This window comes from Pelodiscus sinensis, chromosome 6, assembly GCF_052426305.1.
Source record: "Pelodiscus sinensis isolate ZL-2025 chromosome 6, ASM5242630v1, whole genome shotgun sequence".
Taxonomy (NCBI): domain Eukaryota; kingdom Metazoa; phylum Chordata; order Testudines; family Trionychidae; genus Pelodiscus; species Pelodiscus sinensis.
In genome coordinates this window covers 36,444,037-36,464,229 of record NC_143057.1, presented here as the reverse complement: position 1 = coordinate 36,464,229, position 20,193 = coordinate 36,444,037, and the positions used below count along the sequence as shown (strand labels likewise).

Here is a 20,193-nt window from a genome sequence, read left to right as displayed (position 1 = left end):
TAGAATATCAGTGAGACCTTGCAAACTAGGGAGATTGAAATGGCTATGAATATGTCTCAATGAGTTGGACACTTTTACATTATTCTTAGCAGGTCTCATTTAAAAAAATCCCTTTTTAGTGACACACAAGAACTTTCACAACAAGGTCTTGAAGACTTTAGAACTGAGAACTTTCTAAGATGCAATATACACAAGTGTATTTCTTCCAGTATATTAGAACCTCTTATGATACCAAGATGGACCAGCTATTACATCTGATGGTGAAGGAATGGCAGATGGAGCTGCCAAAGCTAGTGATCTCTGTTCATGGAGGCATCCAAAACTTCAAACTTCCATCCAAGATCAAGCAGGTTTTCAGCAAAGGATTGGTCAAAGCAGCCGAGACAACAGGAGCATGGATAATAACAGAAGGCATCAATAGTGGTAATTCTTTTTATCTGTCTGCCTCTTCATCTAATCCTTGCTCTTTGTATTTCTTATATGTACAGATTTAAGGTACTTATGGAATGCAATCATTTAGGGTATTTATAATACAAAATAAGAAACAATAATTTGGAAATTTAAAAAAAACAGATATTTTTGAGGATATAGTAGACACAGGTGTGTCATCAGGCTGCTCCAGCTTTGATCAATATTCTTAGTACATTTTGTTAATAAAGACCTGACCATGTTATACGTGAAATAAGAAGCAAACTGCAGATCAGCTAGAGCTGGCTGGAGTGCTTGTTTTAGAATGGACTTTGATCTATTTTTGTGAAGTAGTTTGAACACTGTTACTGTATCAACTGGCAGCTATTTTGGTTAAGTGTTTTAAACAACATTTCATTTAGATTTCATTTCAATTTTTAGTTGTGTGCATTTTAAATTATGGCACTCACTTTAACCTGTGAATGCACTGAAACTTCCCTTCACTCTTTATATTCCTCAAATATTGAACTAATCTTGTATTTTTTGTTGTATTCAGTGTAATCCTCCCACTTAGGGAACATTCTGATTATGATGGATCTAAGAGAAGCTTACAAATAACATATGCTACTCTGCTATAGTGCAATATCCCTAATGGAAATGGTGATAACAATTAGTCTGTGTCTACACTGGCACGATCTCGTGCAAAAGCGGCCGCTCTTGCGCAAAAGCTTGCTGCCTGTCTATACTGGCCACGTGTTCTTGCGCAAGTAAACTGACGTTCTAATGTATAAAATCAGGGCTTCTTGTGCCACAACTCTGATGCTCCCGCTCAGGAATAAGCCCTCTTGTGCAAGAGCTCTTCCAGAAGAGGCCAGTGTAGACAGACAACATGAATTTCTTGTGCAAGAAAGCCTATGGTTAAAATGGCCATCAGAGCTTTCTTGCGCAAGAGAGCATCTATACTGCCATGGATGCTCTTGCACAAAAGCACATCTCTTGCGCAAAAGCACATGCCAGTGTAGACGCTCTCTTCTGGAAGAGCTTTTGCAGAAGAACTCTTCAGCAAAAGAGTTTTTGCGTGAGAATGCACCAGTGTAGATGTAGGTTAAGATTATAAAATCTGTGGGAGGGACTTTGCCATATCACTAAGCTCTTGGTCTTGACTTACTTAGTGAGATTACCATAGAAGAACTGTTCATAATATATAAATTATTAGATGAATTTAATAATTTTACTGTTATTTCTAAATGCTCTGCAAACATTTTAAAAAAGCTTGTTCAAAATTGTTGAGACACTTTATAAGCACGCAGATTTCAGTTGAGTTGTTTGCAATCTATTCACAATGGGCCAGATCCTCAACTCATGTAAATTAGTATAGCATCGTGAAAATGCATGAAACAATGCTGATTTGCACCAATTGAGGGTCAGGAAGGGCTTGTCTGCATAGTGACATTCAGGCAAATTAATCTAGATTAACTAAAGATATGAATTTAACCCACATTAAGTCCCCTGTTTTGAATACATTAGAGGAAGGACAGGAATACTGACAAAGAGAATTGGTGATCTTTATACTCTCATACATTTTTATACCAATTTTCTGGTGTAGGTGTTCGCCATTGATCAGGATCAGGCCATAAATAACTGGCTGGTATTCATCCTACTGTGGCCTGAGGAACTCAGTTTTGAAATTACTGTTTCATTGTCTATTGGGATAGGTTGGAAAGAGGTAATAGATAAGAGAAAGAAAGATGTATTAGTTCTCTTAGCTATTTTAAGATTAAAAAATGAGAAGGTCACAATCAAATTATTTTTTTATAATATTAAAATAATTGTAATTGTTGGTTGTAATAACCACTTGGAAATTTGAAATGTAAATGATTCCTTACAATTTTTTTCTTTTTTTTTAAACTTAAGTTATTTTGTTAATGTAAAATTTCTCCTGAGAGTGAGGCAATGAATATATATATGGAGGACTTTTATAAAATAATAGATTTATTCTGTCTGAAAATACACAAAAATAATTAGTTATTTTTGAAAAAAAGATTCACAAAAATCCATTCAAAGTTATTTAACAGCAAAAAATTAAAATTATAGTCAGTACTTTTAAAAGTAAACCTTAAAGAAGATATCCATTTTGATGTTATTTCTGAAAACACTTATGCTTAGCATTATGCATGTAACTAGTTCCATTGGTTACACAGATGGGTGATGTTAAACATGAGCAAGTTTGGAAAAATGGGGCACCATATCATTGTTTCAATTAATTAAACCTCACTATTCCTATAATCCATATGAAGTATAGCCATAAAGTGTATAATTATAATTGCACTCTAAGTAACTACAGAGTAAAATTACGTTTTGCAAACAACTTTGGAAGCGCTGGTCACAGTGGTGGATCAGGAATTCAAATGTAGAATAACAATAATGATTGTCTGTTTAGGAGTATCCAGGCATGTGGGGGATGCCTTGAAAGCTCATGCCTCTCAGCATTTGAGAAAGATCTGTGCCATTGGAATCCCTTCCTGGGGTATCATTGAGAACCAGAGGGACCTGATTGGAAAAGATGTGAGTTAATTAACTTTTTGTTCAGTCAATTGTACAAGAGTCTGTCAGCTTTTCTATCCATTTGTTGGATTCCTTTATAGTGTATTGTAATTTTTGGTGGCCAGATGGGACATTACCATGCATTATGGAAGATCTTGTCCAGCCCATGGGGGGCATAAAGGCATAAAACACCCATATTACAAGCTCCCATAAGGCACTTCAGCAACTCAATCAAATACAAACCTGAAATGAAATTTTGTATCAGTTTTTTCTAATAGAAAAATTGAAAAAAACCTGACTTTTTTCCTGTAAACAAGTTCAGTTTTGTAAAAACTACATTTCCCCTTAAAAGAAATGTTGTCACACAAGTCCTAATCAATGCAAATAGTATTAAATTCACACAAACTTTGTTTAATGACAATAAAGGATGACTTGGAATGTCCCACCAACTCAAACCCTAAAAAATATGTAAATAACAAATTAAGGGGAAATTCTCCTGCATTTCTTCCTGCTTTCATACTGTCTGCAAAACTCTTGATAATTCACTCCAGCATTTCATAAGGCTTTTCTCTTCCATTTCCGATGGATACAAAAGCAATATGTATGCAAACTTCCTCAGTTGTGCACTTGAGAGTATGAATAGGCTTTCTAAGTGCTATAGAAATACAAATTAATGATGATAATAATGAAAGCTTTGCTAAGGCTACCATTAAAATGTTATGCTAGAGAGAAAGCTATCACTGAGCTATCACTAAGAGAATTTTTTGTATTAATTTCCTATGGATTTTTTTATACAGGATTGGTGTATCTCAGTGGGTTAACCCCTGGGTCAAAGAGAGAAGGTTAGAGATGTCAATGGCTGAAATATAAAATGTCTGTAATTTGGTGTGTAACACTAAAATTTACAAATTGCAGGAGTTCTTAATATATATTGCACAGAGGTGAAGGTTTAATACCTTTTTTTAAAGATTTCCATTCTTCTGGAATTCAGAATGTAAAAAATGGCCATGAATGAATAAATAATCTGGGATCATGTATATATTCTCTAAAACATAGTAAGATTGCATAGTTGTCTTTCACAATATAGGGCCAGATGCTGATACTGTTGCTCACATTTTGGTAGTTTCTTAATCCTCAGATTGACTTCACATGGAGCAATATACTGTGAATAAATATACCAGTACATAGTGAGGCCAAGCTGTGGTACACAGAAAAAATTCTTTTGGACACTATCTTCTAACTCTTGACTACAATATACTTTCCACTGGAGTTCCATGAATGCTGAGAGTATAGACCTGTTGTAGTCCCCCATAGGATGACCAGGGGAATTTTCCCACTGGGGTGATAGTTACAGAAGTTTGCAATGTAACAATGAAGTATATAAAAGTCAGATGACTTACTTCGGCCTCTCTTGATTTTTCTTAGGTAATTTGCCTATATCAGACTCTCAGCAATCCTCTTAGCAAGCTGAGCACCCTCAATAGCATGCATTCCCATTTTGTACTAGCAGATGATGGCACTGTGGGCAAATATGGCAATGAGATGAAGCTCAGAAGGAATCTGGAGAAATACTTAAACCTTCAGAAAATACACACCAGTGAGTATTGCAATGTCAAATTTGTTACAGGTTAAAAGATTAAGATGCTGAGTACTTCCTATGCCTTCAATGTCTTGACTTTCAATGGGAAGGGAGATGGCTTGGCATCTTGAAGGATGGAGCAATAAATATTCACGGGGGAAAAAAGAAAAAGAGAAGGAAAGGAACACACGCCTTCGTTTTTGAATTCCCAGTATGAGACCTCTATGAGGAGTCTGATTTCCACACACTGAAAATCAGACTCATTTAAGGTTGATCAAGTTGGGCATCCAAACATTGAAAATGGTAACCTGGAGTTCTAGAAAGCCAGAGTAAAGCATGGCTTCCATTTCAGAGCTCTTTGTGGGTATGTCTACACTACAGAATTTTGTTGGAAAAACAGTTGTTTTTCCGACAAAGTTTGAGGAATGTCCACACTGCAACTATTCTTCTGCAAGAAAATCGAAAGAACAGAGGGTTTTTTCTGGTATTGGTAATCCTCATTCTATGAGGAAGAAGCATTTTTGCAAAAGAACTCTTGGACGGGGAAGAGGGAGTTCTTTTGCAAGAAGAGGAAAGAGGAAAAAGCACAAGTACCCTGGTGGCCATTCCGTTCATAGCAATCACAGCTTACATGCGAGAGGGTATCCATTCAGTCTGGAAGATCTTTTTCAAAAAAGCAGATCACTTTTTTTATTCACTTTTGCAGTGTGGACACTCTTTTTTGGAAGACATTTTTCTGGAAGATCTCTTCCAAAAAAAGCTTCTTTCAAAAGAAGCCTGTAGTCTAGACATAGCCTGTGACAGCACCAGAAACTTGCTCTGTTATCCACCAGAAAAAATTGTCAAATACAGTGAAATTCAGAGAAATGTATCCATGTTTTAGAGTTTTTCTGTGCAACTCTTCTGTCTTGCACAGCTGTCATTTCCACAGTTGGCAAACAGTGCAGTAATGGTTGCAAAGAGGAATTGACAAATGTCCAATCAATCTTTTGTGTCTGTTAAATAAACCAAAGGCAAGTTTTGCAGCTTTAATTTCCATTATAGAGTTGTTTGCACATATAATCCCTCAGTTATGTCTGAGTTATAACAAACCATAAGATATGTATTTATAGCCTGTGAAAATACTTTTTTCTTTACGTAATAAGACCATCATCAGTCATATTGGTCTAATCATCAAACCAGAGGGTTTGCTAGAAAGAAACACCATTAGGTGAACTGTACTATTTAGTTCCTTGCTTCCTTTTACTTATTATATCTTGTAAGCATAGAAACATATCCAAGAATCTCTTAAATTCATTCATGTTTTTTGTTTCCTGTTCAGTTTTCAATATTAAAAACAGAAAATTAGTAACTATTGCCTATTGGGTTTTTATTTGACATGTCCATTGCTGTTTTCTGTAATATTGCTCAACTATCAGCTGTTTCAAACTATTAAAATCACCTCTCCCCAAAATACATACCATATAGACAATTTAGAAAAACCCACCAACTTGCTCTTCAGTGTGTGCACAAATATTTATATGCATAATTTTTTGTCTATGCATGCACAAATTTTGCAACCATAACCCACAGTACTTGCTAAGGTAGGCCATGCAAGGGAAGGGCAGGTAGTCTGAGCTCCATTTCCTTCCTCGTGGGCCCATACTTGTAATCTTACCTAAAGATTCTCAATAATCTTTTGTATTAATGGCAGAGTTCCCTTGAGAGACAGCCTTGTAATGCCTCTGTTTTTATTGTTTTTATGAATTAAGACATCTCTCGCATGGTTTCTGAGATTTTTTTTGTGTGAGTCCAGGTTGACAGACCTATGCTTATGATATGTTCTATGGGAGTGATAACTTTGCTGTTAATAACTGGTTATGTGTGGATTGAAACAGGAATGGGCCAAGGTGTTCCAGTGGTTGGACTAGTGGTGGAAGGAGGCCCAAACGTGATCTTAATGGTTTGGGAGTATGTGAGAGATACTCCTGCGGTCCCTGTGGTGGTTTGCGAGGGCACTGGCAGAGCTGCAGATCTTCTGGCTTTTATTCATAAGCACACAGCAGATACTGGGTGAGTAGCTGCCAGCTGAACCACTTTTTTTATTGTGTGGTGGTAGTGAAAACGCCTGTCTCCAAATCAAAGACAATGGTGAGAAATACATTGAAGTAGTGTGTGCCAGGAACTCCAGAGTTCTGATACCACCCCAATGACAACCTCTCTACCCTCTGTGGCCTTTTCTTTGATCTAATCTCTCTTTCTGATTTCCCTTTTGTTTAAAAATAATGAGATTTGCACAAAAAATCATTAGATTATTTTTTGAGGATCAGTCTTTAAATTTTTTAAATTTTATTAAATTTTTTAAATTTTTAAATTTTGGAATCCCCTTGCACATCTCCAGAGTTGGTTTATTTGAGACAACTAGCATTGCACACCATCCTAAATATATTGGGCAAAGTGATTTCTGGCTGCTGCTGTGAAGGAGCACTCATTCACATATCTGCTTGTCCCTTGCAAAGCAATTAATTCTGTCCTTCTACCCAGACCCCATAACTTCAGTTCCCATCACTTAGCCTCTCAGTTTGCCCCATGCCAGTTCAGCTCCCCCCAGTCTCACATTTGCTTCTTCTGGGGTTCTTCATATTGTTATGTATAGCCCTTTCTGGGACGGGGTTAAGTTTGGAGGGCTTCTTATTCTAGAGTTAGTGTCTGGATGTGTAGGTCTCCATGTGCTATGGATAAAGTTTGGATCCATGCTTTTCCCTGGCATAAGTTTAGGTTGGAGACCTCTGACTGCAGTAATCTAGAGCTAGGACTGGAAACCATAGATTTTTCCAAAGTTAGGGTTGTGGCATGGTGGCCTCTCTGGGTGAGGGATCAAGTCGGAGACCATAGATATCCATAAGTTTGGGTTAGTTTTGAGACCCCTAGGCATCAGTGGGTCAACATTAAGACCTTGGGCCCATAGCACTGTCCAGTCTATAGTTAGTTTGTGATCCTAGGTGTCACTATGTTAATGTTAAGGTCTGGGTCTATAGGTTCCTTTAGTTAGAATGTTGTTTAGAACAGTCAGGGTATATCTACACTGTACCTGAAGCTCAAAATAAGTGACACATTTTGAGTGATGCAAACTGCGTAGTTTATTTCAAATTAATTTACGAAATAGCACCACATTTCGTAAAAAGCTGTCTACACAGCACTTATTTCAAAATAAATCACTGTTCTGAAATGTCCCTTACTCCTCGTGGAATGAGGTTTCTAGGGATGTTGGAATAGTGAACCCGTTATATTTTGAAATAATGGGCGCACTCAAAAGACGCGGAAGAGCCCGAAATAGCACTGCAGTGTAGACGTAGCCTCAGAGTCCTTTCTCTAGGCTTAGAGTTTGTATCCTTCTGTCTGAGATATTGCTATGGTTGGGACTAGGCTTGTGGTATGGTTTAGGGTTGAAGGCTGTAGCACACTCCCTATGCTATTATTATTAGCCGCATAGTTATGTCTAAGCTAGCATTATGGACTGGAAGTCTCCCCATGCACAGTTAGGTCTTGTAGTCTTAAGGTGTTGTTAGAATAGCATTAGGATTGGAGGGCATAATTCTCCTTGTATTGGGTTTGAGTTGGAAGTTGGAAGTCAGAAGTCTTCCCCCACCCCCAGCTAGAGTTGGAGTTGGAGGCATCTCCAGGCTATTGTTAAGGTTGGCTTCCATATGGCTTGCCGCGCTAGGTTTATATTTGGGTCCTGAATGTCTCACTGGCCTATGGTTATGATTCAGTCTTGTAGTCCTCACCATTCCAGGGTCAGGCGAGGTGCCTGTTGTCCTTTCTAGGTTAGGGTTGTGACTGGGAGTCTGTAGCCTTCCTTAGGCTAGAGCAGTTTTTGTGGTTAGTGGGGGCCAGTGTTAGGTCACTGACCATAATCCTACCCCGGTCCCTCTGGCTATCCCAACTCTAATCCTAGGCCTAAGACTTGTGGTTGCTATAAACCTGTAGTCTTCCTTGAGCTCCAGTATTTGTGGTCAGTGGCAGGGCTTCAGGCCAGTGTTAGGACACTAATACAACCCTATCTTCAATCTTAGGTCTGATTTCTGAGCTAGAACCTTAGGCTAAGGAGCTCTACTGTCCTGGGGCCAGCCGCCTACTTGATTCTTAATCTTTTCCTGGGTCTCCGTATGGCCTAAACCTTACCTGTGTCCCTGGCTCTTCATGGGTCTCAACTCTAGCCTAAGCCGAGAATCACAGATCAGTCTTGTCCCAGGTGCTAGCCCACAACTGCTATAGCTTCCAGTCCTGACACTAGTCTGGGTCTGCTGGTGGGCCCCAACTTCTACTCTATTCCAAAATGATCAACTCATTTCAGCCACAACATTATTTCAAGGGATGCTTGTAGGTGTCAGCCTGCATCTTATCCCAAGGGACCTATGAGCTCTATTGCAATGGAAATCTAGGATCCCTAATCCTATGGAAATCTATAGGCCCTAACATTAACTAAGTCCCACATTTATGCTCAACCTCAAACTAATCTCAGAGCCAGCGATGCACCTCAAATCTCAATACATGTGAACATTTTTGAATTACTTTTTTTTCCATGGGAAATGGTGTTTTTAATAAGTAAAAGTGTTGATAAAAAATTGTCAATTTAAAAAAAAAAATGTCATGGACCTTTATTCACAACATTGCCGTTATTTAAAAATTTGCGATACTGTATATATTTTGTTCAGTACCTTCTGTTGATGTTGCTGCTTAACTTTTTAGAATGTAATTTTTATGTATTTTGGTAATTTTTTATACCTTTTTTTTTGCCCACTTCTTTTAATTTTCTTCCACCTTTTACTTTTTTCCATTATTTTTCTTGTTGTTTAAAAGAAATAAATTTAAAAAGCTTACTGTAAATTAAAAGAAAGGAGAAATTAGAAAAAAGATAATAAGGGGGGGGGGGGAGGAAACAGTAAATGGAAAGTATAATACCAAGCAACTTAAATTATTTTCACAAAATTTAATTAAAAAGATAGAAAAATATTGCAAATGCAAGTTTGAAATGTTTTTCAAGAAATTGAAATTGGGTTAATTTTTTACCAACTTCATTCACAATTCTTTTCAAAACAGTTAGCTTTCTCATGATTGCATTTACATTGGTTCACAACATTTACATTCAGTATTACACAAATCTGTATATTGGTTATGCCCTGTCTTTGTTTTCATAGGTCATGCAGTAGAAGGTGAAGGCAATATGGTCCTGGAGACAAAAGTATGCTTTGTTGTATGCACTAGTCTACTCTGTTCTCACAAGTTTCTTCCATTGGAGTAACATCTGAGAAAGAGATGAGGCATCCAGTGGTACAATTAATTCTTGTCTGTGTGTTTTGTTCCTCAGAGACTTAGCCCCACAGCTGAAGGAGGAGATCTCAATAATGATTCAGAACACCTTTAATTTTGGGCAGCAACAGTCCATTCATTTACTACAAATGTTGATGGAGTGTATGGCATACAGAGAATCTGTGAGTATGACAGACTGTTGATTTGTATTATTGTCACTTATTTTGTTGTAAAACAACAATTTTGTTGTTGTTTATGGAATATATTGGCTTAGGCACAGTAAAGGTAGCAGGCCAAAGTTTGTCCTCAGTTACCCTTATACACGCTGATTGGGTTAAATGGAGGTTTCATAAGTGGTTCCTGTCCCAAACTGACTTTTCCCAGCCCTTTTAGGAGGCCCAAATGTTTCAGACCCATTCGTCCAGAGTCCTTAGGCTGGGAAGCAGCTCATGCTGGCACAGGCAGACTGATTGACCAGGGCTGGCTAGCAAGCCCCAGCCCCCCTGGCCCTTAAAGAGGCAGGCCACCTTTTTACACATCTTCCCTCCTTCCCTAGAGCTTTGTGTGCTCCCTGTGCAAGTTTTACCATTTATAACCATACATCAAGCCTGGACAGGCTGTTTTCCTAGCTGCCATACTTCTAGCTCTTCTCTTAGCTGGCTATTTTCTGAGACCAATTGGTCTTTTTCCCAGCACCTTTTCTTCATGTTGTAGATCTGGAGATAAAACCCCTTCTCGTCATCTTCCAGTGCCATTACTTGTAATTCCATGTTTTCCTTCAGCTAACTCCTCTTTCATAGTCTGCTGCGTGGCTTTTTCCAAGGCAGCCAATTTCACACATGGATTCTCCTTCCTGAGTGAGACAGGTGAGCTCTTGCTCCTGCTTTATGGCTTGTACCACAACATTCACATAGGAGTGCATCTCTTCCAGTCTTCCAACATTCACATAGGAGTGCATCTCTTTAAATGGAGCATCTCCTTCAACTTTGTCCATTGTCTCTCGGCTATAGAGATGAGGGCCTTCATGGGCACACCCTCTGGTACTGCATAGGTTCCTATCTCTTCTGTGACTGCAGTCCATTGCTTCTTCAGCCTCTGTGTTTGCCCTGCTATCTTCACAATGTTTTCCTGTGTTCACAGCCTTGAACTTTTTCTCCAGAACTGATAGCTGTTGCTGAAGGGCAGAAACTAGATTCTACAGATTCCTGTTTGCCTGTCCCTCTTGTGTCAGCTGTTTTACCAAGAAATTCCTTTATGCCTCTGTTGGCCTTAAATGGGTCTTGAGGGTCTGCTTCTGCAGTTTTTACTCCTGCTCACTATTCTTGGGCTCCTGCCCTTGCTACAATCCCTCTCCCCACTTTTTGAAGTTCTTTGTGTGACAGAGCCTTTTAGTATCTTCTGTTGCCTCACATGTAAAACATATCACCATTCCAAGGACTTACCCTCTTTCCTCTTTAAGGAGAAGGCAACCCTTTTGTGCTCCAATTTTCACTTGTGAAGCACACCAGAGCATTTCTTCCTGACCAGTGCTGGGGTTCTTGTAGCCACTGTTGCTTTTGTTGGCCTTCTGACAGCTGCAGGAGGAATGTCTGTGTTTGCTTGTGTTGTCACCAGGAGGAAGGAGGATGTTTTCCACTCCTTTCCCTATTGCAAAAAGGGGTTCACCAGGCCCCTCCATATATTATTTTTGTCAAGGTAGCTGTTCCCCAGCTGAGAGGATGTCTGTATCTCTCTGCCCCATAATCCTTCCTTGATTGGACTGCATGTCATGACTCCAACTTCTAGTACCAAGTTGCCACAGGCCATGCCTGCCCAGTAGTACTCATGATAGTGAGCATAACACTGCAGGCATTGCCTGCCTCAATTTCCCCTCACCAGGGTTATTTTTTGTTTCTCCTGGGGAGAAACATGGCTAAAATCTCCTGCTAAATCACTCTGAGCTCAGTCTTCGTTTGAGGTAATGTTTAGACAAACGAGGTTTTTTTTGGCCCTGTTTGGATTCTTCTTCAACCCATCCTGTGGGCTTCTGGGCTACCTTAAAGGGCAATTAGACACCACTTAATTGTGGTGTTGACACTTGAGCTGGAGGTTTGGGACCCTGGGCAGCGGGGGAGGGAGGGAGTGGGAGTCTAAGAGCTTGGAATCTGGCTCAAGCCCAAACATCTACACCACAATTAAACAGCCCCTTAGACCAAGCCCTATGAGCCTGAGTGAGCTGGCATGGGCCGACCTTGGGTTTTTAATTTCAGTGTAAATGTCCCCTATGCGTCTCTTCTCTGGGAGAAAATGCTGCTTCCCTAGAGTCCTTCCAGACCCTATTTCAGGGCTCTCCACGTAAGCCCATCTTATTCCTTGTGGTGTTCCTCCCCCAAACTGAGTTTTCTCAGTCCTTCTATGAGGCCCTTCAGGTTGTTACTTGACCCCATTAGTCAACCAGCTTAGGTTGAAAGGCAGCTAATTCTGGAGCAAGAGGGGCTGATTGAACTGGTCTGGCTAGCCCCAAGACACTTGGTCCCTAAACGGGCAGGCCACCATATTACAGAGTATTAAGATCTTCCATTATGTGAGTGGTAAGTAGGTAGGTGTCATTGTACAAATCTTAATGTCTCTGCTTTCCAGGCCATCCAAACAGTGTGAGATTCAGTGCTACATGATTAGCAATATGAGGATTTGCACACTAATTTTCTTGTACTAAGAGTCTATGTTTATGTCTATACTGTAATTAGACTCGGTCTCAGGGAGCATAGCTGTTAGGGGTCAGGAAGCACTCTGAGTTCTGGGACCCTCCTGATTTGTAGGGTCATATTGTCCAGGCACCAGCCAGAGCCTGAACATCTACACTGCAATTAAACAGCCCCGTGAGCTTGAGTCAGCTGGCATAGACTAGCCATGGGTTTTTAATGGCATTGTAGACATACCTTAAGGGAGCATCTACACAGCAGGGCTTAACTTGAAATAAGCTACACAAATAAGCTATGCAGTTGATGTAGCTCCATTTCAAAATAGCTCATTTTGAAATTGGGAGTGTCTACACAGCACTTATTTCAAAACAGAGCACTCTTCCTTCCACTTCCCTTATTCCTCATAAAATGAGGGTTACAGGAGTCGGAGTAAGAAGTCCTCTAGCTTGAGAGTATTTTGACGTTATTTTGAAATACCTACCTGTTGTGTGGACATGGACTAAGTTATTTTGAAATAATGTTGCTGTGTAGATGTTCCCTAAATGGTACATTTTCATTGTGGTGCACAAGGAGATACATTGATGTATAGATAGATCCCTGTGTTAACATTGCTGAAAGTTGTGCAACTTATTTCATTGCACACTAGATCAAGAACGAACCCCCGTATGTTTCTCTGGAAGGGCTTTTCCACCTTCCCCCTCCCAATAATGTGCTTTTGCAACACTGACAGATAACCATATTTGATGCAGAGTCAGAGGAGCAGCAGGACATTGATTTGGCAATCCTGACAGCACTCTTGAAAGGTACTTCTCTAACAATACTTCTGTTTTCCTATGATCTACAGATTCATTGACATGCCCTTTCAAAAAAAGGAGGGAAAAGAAGTTCATGTATGAAAGTTAATGATGCCTTTTCCTGTTCTCTAGGTACAAATATGTCTGCATCAGATCAGCTAAATTTGGCATTGGCATGGAATAGACTGGACATTGCCAAGAAACATATTTTGGTTTGTGGACAAGACTGGAAGGTACTTCTTACATTTTATTTCCCAGCAAGTATTTGTTTTTTATAGCAAGGCTTTTATTCTCCTTGGGTTTTCACCATTGCTTTGCATTTGTCAGACTCTGTCTGATGAGGAACTTGTAGTTTGAGTTTGGATACCTATCTGTTGGCACAAGCATTTTTAATTTTGCAAAATGCAAAGTTTTCTTAGGGAGCATTCAAGGTGGAATGCTCTAAGTTTTGTTCCTAATTTCTGTTTAGGTTCCTAATATACACTGATTTCAGTAGAAGGGAGGAGCCAAACTCCTTTGGAACATCCCACCCGCAGAGACAATAATGAGGAATGGGGTATAAAAATCTTACAGATGTTTTATCCATCCAGTGGACAGAGGTTTCTTGAATGTCATCTGAAATTGCCATATTTTTCTTTGACAATCTTTTCCCCCCTCTCTTGCTGGACATACTGCTGAACATATCTCCCTCTGGTGTCTGCTATAACTGTCACTAGATGGCCAGTCAACGGTGCTATATTACGTTGGCAGCAGACAGGATACTGGGCTAGATGGACCTTTGGTCTGACCCAGTATGGCTGTTCTTCTGTTCTTTATGTTCTCTTCACCTCATGGCTTCTGCTTGGGCTCAGGATGTCTGGGATTGCTGCTGCCGTTACCCCCTCTCCTCCCCTCTTCTCTGCTGCAGTTCCTGCCCAGGCTCTGGGCACTGCTGCTGCCTCCTTCTCCTCATGCCGCAACGGTGCCCGGGTTCTAGATGGGACTCAGGGCTTCCACCCCATGTGGCTCCTTCCTGGGTTCACCGCTCCGGCCCCCAGCTGCTGACTGAGCTCCAAGTTTCTACTCCCTTTCTTGCCATGTCTCTAGCTGGGACTTGGGATGCCCAGGACTGGTGCTTCAGCCTCCATGGCTTCTGTTGAGATTCAGGGCATCTGAGCTCTGGACTTAAGCCCACACAACACCTTCCACTTCATGGCTCCTGTCCAGGTTGAGAGACCCATTTTTTAAAGTTGTTTCAGGCCCTGGGCATAGGCCTCTTGGGCCCATGACTCAATTCACCTCTTGCCCTAAGCCTGACTAGCAGTTGAGAATGCCCCAAATAGTGGCTCCTAGCAGCACCGGGGAGAACTCACCCGCCTCCACCTCTGAGAACCTCCTCCACCTGCAGGAAACTGCAGCTGCTGCTTTCAGAGCTGGGCTCTGCAGGCAGCACAGAAGTGAGTATGGCAATCCTGCAACGCCCTTACAAAACAGCTTTGACATCCCGTAAAATCCACCTTTGGGCCAGGACCCCCATGGTTACAACACCAAGACGTTTCAGATATAAAAGTCTGAAATTGTGAAATGTAAAGACCCCATGGCTGTGAAATTGATCAAAGTGAACCGAGAATTTGGTAGGATCTTTTGCATAACAGAATATTAAACTGTATTATACTATTCAGTCACCAGGTGGCATTATGTATAAAATACCTTACTGCAATAATTCTTAGCCAGATCTGGCAGAGCATGAAAGGATCTTGTGATGAACACAACCTGGTGTGTATACGATAGTTCTGTAACCAGTCCTGGCTCCTGGAAGATTGGCTGGAAAGGCTTACGCAAAGGGATTTGATTTAGCCTCCTACAACTCTCCCCTCACTCTAAAAGTGTCAGTACGGCTGAGGCAGTCACTGCTGTGCACTGTTGTTCATATGCCAAGTTTACTATTTTAAGATCAACATTATGACACTTGTAGAGCTACATTGGTGGCTGTTTTCCAAGAAACAGACAAATTGAGAAAAATTGCCACTGACATAAGATACATGTATATCTGTTGTCAATAGGGAAATTATAAAGCAATGAAAAAGATCCATGATGACAGAGTGCATCAAAAGCTTTCCTTCCTTATTGTCACAGATGGGTTTTGGAGAAGGGACTAGGCACATTAGTTATGTGTGAAATGCCATGCACTCCCAAATCAATCTTTCAGCAAATGAAATGCTCCTGTGCAAAGATCAGATTCTCACCACCCTGCAAATATTTGGCCTTCACCCTGCCTTGGATGGCGTTATGTGAGTACAGTGTGGCTGAGGACCAGTGTGACAGCATGTCTGGCTGTGGTGCCCTAACTAAAGAGAACAGTGATAATGACAATGATGAATACAGGCCCGTACGCAGGTGTTTCTGCGGGGGATGCTTTTTGCGTAAATATGGACCACAAGGGTGTGAACTCATCCCTCCATGGTCCCACAAGTAAGCATGCTCCAGCCAGTTGGGGGAAGGCTGGGACTGATTCTGCCCCCCCAGAAGCAAGGCCAAAGCCTGCCCCCAGCTTCACTCCTGGGGAAAGGGGAAATCAGCCCCAGCTTACTTGGGGGACCACCCGGGGTGCGTTCACACCCTTCACAACCCCCCTGCATAAGGGGCGGGGGAATCCCTCCAACCCCAATCGCACAAACAGTAGTCCGAAGTGGTGAATTGTGGAGCCGGGTTCTGCAAGGCAAGAGGGGGTGAAGCATACATTGTATTTGTGTCATTATTGGCTTTCCAGACAGCTTGGCAGAGACCTGGGGCACTCGTTAGAATGCCACACTATCAACAGGCAAAACCCCACTCCTGGAAGCAGGCGAGGTTTAACTGGCTCCCATCTCTCACCTATTCGGTGGGGGGAACCTGGGAGCTCTGGCCGCCCGTCAGTCACGGCCTGGTGCCTTGGGGAGAAAGCAGTCCACACAGTGGCCAGAAATGAGCTTCTGCCAGGCTGAGGGCTGTTACAAGCTTGGCTTTTAGTTCAGGCCAGTTTCTAAGGCAGCACTGAGCTAGCTTAGGCCTTGGGATGCAGGGTAGGACCATTTCCCTCATCTCGGAGCTGGGACAGCTGAGCCACTGGGGCTATTGGACTTGCCCAAGGCCACCCAGGAAGTCTATGGCAGAGATGAAAAGGATTTGGGAATCCAGATGTTTCTGTTCTGACCATCAGACCCCATTTCCCTGCCAGAGCTAGGACTAGGACTCAGGAGTCCTGCTCCCAGTCCCCCTTGTCTAGCTTAACTCCACTCTCCTGACAGGGCTAGGAATAGGGCCTGACTGTCCTGGCACCTCCTCCTCCTTGCTCTAACCAAAGATAACCCTTAAGGGTAGGTAATGAAGGACGTGGTTCCATCCTGTTTCAGCCTTACCAATGCTGGAGCCCCAAAAGGCCCAGGTAAAAATGGAGCATTAGTGGCCCTGCTGGAGACAGCCCCTCTAACGCAACGGGGAGATGGAGGCTTCAGGGACAGAAATGTTATTCTGAGAATTTGACATACAAACATGGTGCTGGAACTAGCAGTAGGCGACCAGGCTGCGTTGTGTGGGGCAGGGCTAATGTTGCCATTGTTGGCAAAGCAAAGCCATGGCCTTTGATTACATTTCCCTTGCTGGGGAGTGAGCGGGACTCTGGCTTTTATCCCCTCTGTCAGGCAGTGTATCTAGTGGTTAGAGTAGTGAAACAGGTATTGGGGTTCCTGGGTCTACTCCTAGCTCAGTAGTGAAACAGGTGTTGGGGTTCCTGGGCCTACTCCTAACTCAGACATTGTCTAGTTGCCATGGTTTTTAGTGGATCTCTCTCTGTGGATCCAGTTGGCGGACTGCAGCACTCCCATTGGGAGCATCTGAAAAATCAGGCTGTTAGCCTCTGTGTGTCTGAGTTTCTCCTTCTTTACAGCAGGGGTAGTGACAGCTCTCCCCCTTGTAGAATGCTTTGTAATCCTTAGGTGGGCATGATTGCTCTTTCCCTTGAAAAGGCAGCGCCCATTAGTCACAGACAGGGAATGCCCACATGTGCCACCCTGCTAGCATGCTAGCATGAGCAGAGACTGCCAGTGTTTGTCCACTCACATGGGGCAGCCACCTTGCTGTGGGCTCCCCATGCACCAGGCCTGAGCAGATGTGAGCCCCCCAGTGTGGACAGGCCCAGCAGAGCAAGCAGTGGACAAATTGCATTGTATCGTGACTTTGCTTTTGTGGGCTGGGGTCTGTGCTGATCCTGCTGCAGGGATGAATCCAAGGCTGTGACCCTCTCCCCACATCACCCCCTGCAACCTGGGTCTTGTCCTGTCTCTTTAAATATGCAAAGTTGCTCATCACCCAGAACAATGCAGTGCTGTTAATCCCATCCCCCCCCCCCCCACACACACACAAGAGGTGTCAATAGATGAATGAAAGGGAGACAGGAGAACACAGCTACCTGAGCTGGGGGGCTAGTTGGGCAATCAACCCCCCCACCAACCTGACTCTTCTATGGATTAAACAACAACAAATGGTCTGGTAGCACTTTAAAATCTAACAAAATATGTAGATGGGATCATGAGCTTTTGTGGGCACAGCCCACTTCTTCAGATGACCATGACTTCTATGGAGTCAGAAACAGGCGGAGTGCAGAGTGGGAGTGCCCATGGTGCATGTGAGCAGGGATGGGATGTGTGATGGCTCATGTCTGTGTGCTCCTAGGGACCCAGCTGTCATTTGGGGTACGTGCATGATAATTAAAAAGCCCACGGCTAGCCGAGGGAAGGTTTGGGCTGATTTCTCCCTCCCTCCCCCATCTCCCAGGAATGAGGCCGGTGGTGGGGCTGGGTCCCGCTTGAGGGGAGAATCAGTCCCAGCTTTTGACCGGCTGGTCAGAGCATGGGGGAGGGAGGTTGGAGCAATGTGCTGCCCCAGCCTTCCCCAGCCCAGCATTAATTGGGACCATGAGGGATGCTTGGCCCCCCTCCCTCCCACCTGGAATAAATGTTTTCAGTCTTATGTGCCAAAATTAACTTCCCTAGGATAAACAATGGGTACCCATGTTAAAGTACAACGGTAGAAAAAATTATCTTTAAATATTTTTTCCAATATATTATTTACATAATGTTTCAAAGTTAGTCATGTATGCCACCATTGCATTTGGGAGGAGAGGGGGGGAGGAAGGGGAAGGGCTTTTGAATGATATCCAGCATGAAACTGTATTATTAATTATTTTTTTTGGAGGACCTGGAGCTGTAATGAGTGGGCAGGAGTTCCATTTGCCATGCCTCAGAGGGTGACAACATAAACCAGGGGAGCTGACAGCTTGATGGGCCCCTGGGGAAGGTGTGGGGGGGAGGGGAGTAGGAGTCGCTTTGTGCTCCCAGACGGGGCAGGGCCTTTGGTGGAAGAGCTGGGGCTGAGGACTGCTTCCACACTTCTGAGAGTACTATCCAAAAATTACAGGGAATCTTCTGTCATTTGGGTATTCCTGAACAACTTGTGAGTGACAATGGTACACAGTTTGTCTCTCAGGAGTTTGGAAATTTTATGAAAGCAAACGGGATCCATCATATCACTTCAGCACCGTATCACACGGCCACAAATGGATTGGCTGGAAGGTTTGTCCATACAATGAAACAAGCTTTGAAATCGGTTAGAGGACATTCACTCGTACAAAAGAGTCTGGACACCTTCTTACTATCCTATAGAAACACTCCTCACGCTACAACCAAAGTGTCCCCGGCTTTTCTAATGATGGGACATCAGCTACGCACGTGCTTTGATTTGCTGAAACCTTCAGAACCACGACAAATTGTGCAACGTCAGCAGGAAGGTCAAGTCATCAGGCGTGCATCCAGAGCAAAAGACCGAACCTTTAGTCCTGGACAGACAGTTTTGGCTCAGAGCTATGTTCCTAAATGGGTCCCTGCCACTATTATTGCTCAAACAGGACCTGTTTCCTATACTGTCCGGACTGCGAAAGATCTCATCTGGCGGCGGCATGTAGATCAGTTATTGACAGGTTATTCCTGCCCCCGAGGCACATCTCCAGTTGAGTTGCCCGTCCTTCCCACTGCTGGTGAGCTACCGTGTCAAGAATCACCTTCTCCTGACTCTCCTCCTCCATCACCACCAGCGGCGAACAATAACCTCCTCCCAGAGCAGGCTGATCCAACAGCCTCACCTATTCACACTTCAAGTTCCCAGCCCAGTGTCAGGCCTGCACCCATAACATCTTCGGGTGTGAGAATGCCAGATGTCCGCCGTAATCAACGGAGGCCTCCTCAACGGCTGGACCTTTAGTTGAGATTAACTCACAGATGGGGCAAAATAATCCCCAGGGTTAGCTGGGAACTTGAAGCGTTCTACCCTCATTTCATAGTTAGTTTTTGTTTTCTTAAAGGGACATTTTTATTAAGGGGGGAGGCATATGTTGTATATTGGGTTGTAGATATAGATCTTGTTGTTATGGTAACTGAGTAGGTCACTGGGGTCAGCCCAGCTATTCTGGGCTTGTTCTAGTGAGTTCTGTGCTATGCAATAAAATGGACACTTGCACCTACTCCAGCTCTCTGCCTTTCCACTGATTTCTTCCTATGCTGTGAAACTCCCCACGACATAACACAAACAAAAGTGCACACTTATGCATGGATTCTGGGCTATTTCCTTTTTAAAATGTTTTCAAAATTCAGTATGTAATGATTATAAGCAGCTGTCACTACATTTCTGCGTACATGTCAGCTCAGCATTAAATAGACTGTAAAGACTGTAACTCTAACTCTTAACCACATGGCTGTCTAACCCTTTTTAGATACACTGTCACCACACTGAATAACTGCTAATGGAAATCTAATCCTAGCATGGCCACTTGGAAAAATGTTTGAAACCACAGTAATTTAATAACATTACACAAAGTGCACAGCCA

The 20,193-nt window shown here is 42.5% G+C and overlaps 1 protein-coding gene across 1 annotated transcript in view; it reads left to right on the top strand.

Annotated features, from left to right (window-relative positions):
• TRPM6 (transient receptor potential cation channel subfamily M member 6) overlaps positions 1–20,193 on the top strand; it is a 132,660-nt gene that overhangs the window by 31,686 nt on the left and 80,781 nt on the right. The window contains exons 5-11 of the mRNA XM_089779237.1: positions 210–423; positions 2,849–2,973; positions 4,378–4,549; positions 6,409–6,583; positions 9,882–10,005; positions 13,235–13,307; positions 13,431–13,531. Of these exons, the coding sequence (XP_089635363.1) occupies positions 210–423; positions 2,849–2,973; positions 4,378–4,549; positions 6,409–6,583; positions 9,882–10,005; positions 13,235–13,307; positions 13,431–13,531 (984 nt within the window). The remainder of the gene's footprint in view (positions 1–209; positions 424–2,848; positions 2,974–4,377; positions 4,550–6,408; positions 6,584–9,881; positions 10,006–13,234; positions 13,308–13,430; positions 13,532–20,193) is intronic.